At 43.3% G+C, this 4,202-nt stretch overlaps 1 protein-coding gene across 1 annotated transcript; it reads right to left on the bottom strand.

Annotated features, from left to right (window-relative positions):
* Positions 1–802: 802 nt before the first annotated feature.
* Positions 803–3,476, bottom strand: LOC121521530 (homeobox protein OTX2-like). The gene is made up of 3 exons (XM_041805596.1): positions 3,365–3,476; positions 2,838–2,989; positions 803–2,427 (listed from the first exon to the last, which is right to left on the bottom strand). Exons 1-3 carry the CDS (start codon positions 3,459–3,461, stop codon positions 1,801–1,803), a joined length of 876 nt encoding a protein of 291 aa, XP_041661530.1. The 5' UTR covers positions 3,462–3,476; the 3' UTR covers positions 803–1,800.
* Between the last annotated feature and the right edge of the window lie 726 nt (positions 3,477–4,202).

The raw sequence follows: 4,202 nt of genomic DNA, 5'->3' as shown, positions 1-4,202 counted from the left end.
CCCCCCCCCCCAAAAAAAGGATAGATCTGTTTATATCACAATGTAAGTTTGGCACTTTTGCACCGTGAAAGCCGTTTAATAATTTGTCATTATTGCGGATTTGAAAGGTTTTAATCTTGATATTACGTTTTTTCGTCAAATTAATTATTTTTTCAGCATTCAGAACATTTAAGCTAGGGTAATAGAGGCTAACGATCTTTTTTAAGTGCGTCACAGATTGTTTACTTGTTTGTCTTTATGTAATTACGTGCCTGTTGGAGCTAATTGGGGGTCAAATGGACAACAAATCACTAACACGACAGCAAAAAGTCACTTAAGAGTTAGGACAGGATGCCTCTCATGTCCTGTCACGTCCTAATTAGACAGATAGCACGAGCCCTTGGTTTTAATCCACGCACGAGCCCTTCAACCTGCTCGCGCCCTGGGCTACAGCTCTGCAACAGATGTCCAAATTTTGACTCTGATTTAGTTGCGTCTATGAAATTATTTTAAGATTTGTTAGTTCATACTAGCCCACGTGCAATAATTAATTTCCTCTATATTGGTCTCTAATGGAGACCCTTGGGGCCTTATGCTTTTTTTTTTTCGTTTAAAAGGACCACCAAAGTAAGACTTTCCTTGATTTTACTCCTGTGTGCATTTTGAACTGGTTTGAATGTTTGCATCCCTTACCCACAGTTCTGTTTTATTTTCTATTTAACCTTTTTTTCCTGTGTGTTCTTGTCTAGCAGAGCTCATTTCTCTCCTCTCTCCGTGTGAACTGAGCTGCGCTGCGCCCTCAACCAGAGAGCAGCCGTCAATAAAAATGTTGGATTATCCTCTTTACGAGCCCGGATTAACATAGCTCAAACATAACTCACATTCCTCAAAGCTTGGACAGAAAGTCCTCCTGTGGCTCAGTAGTGGAGACACATACAATGATCATGAGATTTTGTGATGCTGCAGTGGATGAAGTCTGGCACTTAATTTGAAACTTAAATGATGACATAAAAAGTGAAAGAAACAGAAAGTATTGATGGATTTACACTAGAGTCAGTGTTGGGTCAGGTCAAGTGATCTTTATTGTCATTTAGTGTGTTTGTGGCCTTCTCACAGCACATTACAGCTCACATGAACCTTATCTGCTGCTGACTTTATTCACCCTGCACTCCCTATTTAATCCAACTAATATGTCCATTTAATAATTTATCATTTAACACTCAGACATGGAAATAAATCTATCAAATTCACAGCTGGGTGTGTGGCAAACTTGCATACAAATAATCACAAATTAATAAGAAAAAGAATCTAACACGTGGGGGAATAATTCAAAACACATTAAGGACATTTATGAGCAGACAGACGAACAGACTGATTGTCTCTTGTTACTAAACATATTTGTCATAAATTAATAGTGCATCCAGGTTCATATCAGAGCTGCTTTCATACACACACTCTCTACAACACACACTCATGCTTTGATCAAAGGGGCCCTTCAGCGTGCCAACAAAATAAAAAAAGACAAGAGAGAGGGGAGTCTTTAAGGAGCTTAGAAAAGAAAACCTGACCTACTCCTCAAACTCAACCCAACTTGAGACTCTTTTGATCCTTTTTCCTTTTGGTCAGCACATTTGTTCCGTGTCCTTGATCAAAGTTGGGGAGAAATCAGTCTGAATGTTCAATAAATTAACCCAACAAGTGAGACCTGCAGTCCTGGAGGTAGAAGTTGGGGGCTTTTAGTTGAGAGCCCCAACTTTGGGGTTTGAATTCGCCCGTAAAAGTCTGCATTTTTGTATAAATTGTCCCTTTATTTCTGTCCTCTCACAACACTTGAAACTTCCACGCTGACTGATCTTTGTAATCCAAACAGTCCGCGTTGAAATTGAGCTTCCACGATGATGTTTGGTCTTTATAGTCCAGGCAGTCTGCGGCTCCAGCAAAGCCCAGCCCTGTCGCTCCGTACGCCGACGAGGAGAGCGAGGATGCCGGGCTCAGGTGACTGGACACCCCGCTGCCGCCCATGGGGCTCATGGCAGAGCCCGCAGCGGAGAGCTGGTGATGCATGGGAGAGAGGTAGGAGCCGCAGTCCATGCCGGTGAAGTAGGACGAGGAGCCCGTGTAGCCCTGGTTGTAGCCGGACGCTTGGGTGTAGGTCATGGGGTAGGAGCGCTGCATGCACGAGGAGGAAGACGTGGACAGCGGGTCCGACAGAGGGGAGATGGAGGCCGGGCTCCAGATGGACACCGGCGCCGCGCTGCTGCTGCTAACAGCCGGGAGAGAGGTGCTGGAGGGCGGTGTGAACTGGCCGCTGGCCCCGCTCTCTGAGCTAACTTCCCGGACAGGAGAGCATTTCTTCTTCACCGGTTTAGTGACCACTTTGTTCTGCACTCCGCTTTGGGTTTGCTGGGCCTGCTGGCGGTGTTTAGCCCGTCGGTTCTTGAACCAAACCTGGAGAGAAAAACGCATTTTAATGACGTCAGGTCAAATAGAAATACAAGATCTCTACAATGTTCGGTTCTATATTTTATGTATTATTAATAAGTCATTTAAAATAAAAAATATTCAAGTGACCGCAATGCCTGTTCAAAAGGCCTACACTTCAGAAATTATGTGGCATTTTAAAAATATTTTCACATCGTGAACAGTCTGCTTTGATGGACGTTTATTTAAAAAAAAAAAAAAAAAAAGATAAAGTTTGAAGCGTTTTCGATGGGAATCAGTCACAGTAAAAACGATACTGCCTCGAGCACTTCTCTGTTAATTAAGAGAGCATTTTTCTCACCACTCTCTTTAAGTTCAATTACATATTTGTTTTGTATTCATGTTATTCCAAGTGTTTGTGATTTATTGACACTCACTTGCACGCGGGATTCAGGTAGGTTGATCTTTAAGGCCACCTCCTCCCTCATAAAGATGTCAGGATACCGGGTCTTTGCGAACAGGTTCTCCAGGACGTCGAGCTGAGCTCGCGTGAACGTCGTCCTTTCTCTTCTTTGTTTGCGAGGGGTACCTGGAAAGAAAAGAGTCCAAACTGTTATTAAAACAAGCAGCCTAAAAACTAAACTTAAGAAGCTTCATCCTTGATAATAATCCAGTTTTTCTCGGATATTTTGATCCATTAGGTCATTTGTGAATCAGACATTATGCCATAGTTTATAATCATATTTACGCAGTATTTAAAAAGGTAAAAATAAGGTTTAAATACGGTTATTTATACTTTATTTATTGTCTAATATTATGAGACACGTTCATTTCACTCCTTATTTTATCCTAAACAAGAACTTGTTTATAGGTGCCCTTGTGTATTTTAATACGCACCAAATATCCGAGCAGTCTTCTCTGTTTTACTTTCTATAAATATGTGATGCATCATGTGTTTTCTTACCCTGGTATCCCACTGAAGGATGTAGCAGGTCCACTCCTGAGGCAGATAAGCTCAGTCCGTTCACCGTGTACGGCGGTTGTTTCAGATAGGACATCATGCTGGCGGCCGGATCAGGGGGCACCGATTAGTGAAATAATAGTTAAAATGTAGTAAAACAGAACGTTAAATCCTCTCGAGCCTCCGTTTGATCTTTCACCTCGTCCGGATGCACCTGAAGCGGAACATAAAACAAGAAGCTTGTTCAGTCTCGTCTCTGCTCTGGCTTTTACGCGCTGCCTTTACGCACAGCGCGGGTTTTGGAGAAGTGGGCGTCCTCGGAATCGCGGGGCTCTTAAAGCCGAGTGGAGACCCCCAGCTGTCTCTGCTGGACTGAGGATGCTCTGTCTGGCTGACAGGCGTTTACGCCATCACCCCCACCCCACCACCACCACACACTAACTGCTACTATAACCCCGCCCCCTTACCCCCCCCCAACACACTCCTCTCCTAGTTGCACCAAAACAAAACATTGTCGTTAAAATGCGCACACTCGTGGGCCCCAACTGGGCTCTCAATTAGCATATACCCACAGGTTAGGCGAAGCTAAATAGACAGCTGATTGGGGGGCCATTTGCAGAAACAAAGCCCACTGTTGACCGATAAGTAATGCTGATAACAAAAGAGTTTAGGGCGCAAACAAAGCGGCCAATACTGCAAACTGAGCGCGCATTCACATACAACTCAGCATCTTCATTTCTATAACTCCAGGCTATTGTTGCTTTCCACTAAAACCCTTGTACATTCAAATGTAACAAAATTAAAATAAGAAGGACAACTTTGGAGGATAATTAGAAACATG

This window comes from Cheilinus undulatus, linkage group 14 (assembly GCF_018320785.1).
Source record: "Cheilinus undulatus linkage group 14, ASM1832078v1, whole genome shotgun sequence".
NCBI lineage: Eukaryota > Metazoa > Chordata > Actinopteri > Labriformes > Labridae > Cheilinus > Cheilinus undulatus.
The sequence above is the reverse complement of the archived record's forward strand: the minus strand, read 5'-3'. Positions and strand labels throughout refer to the sequence as shown.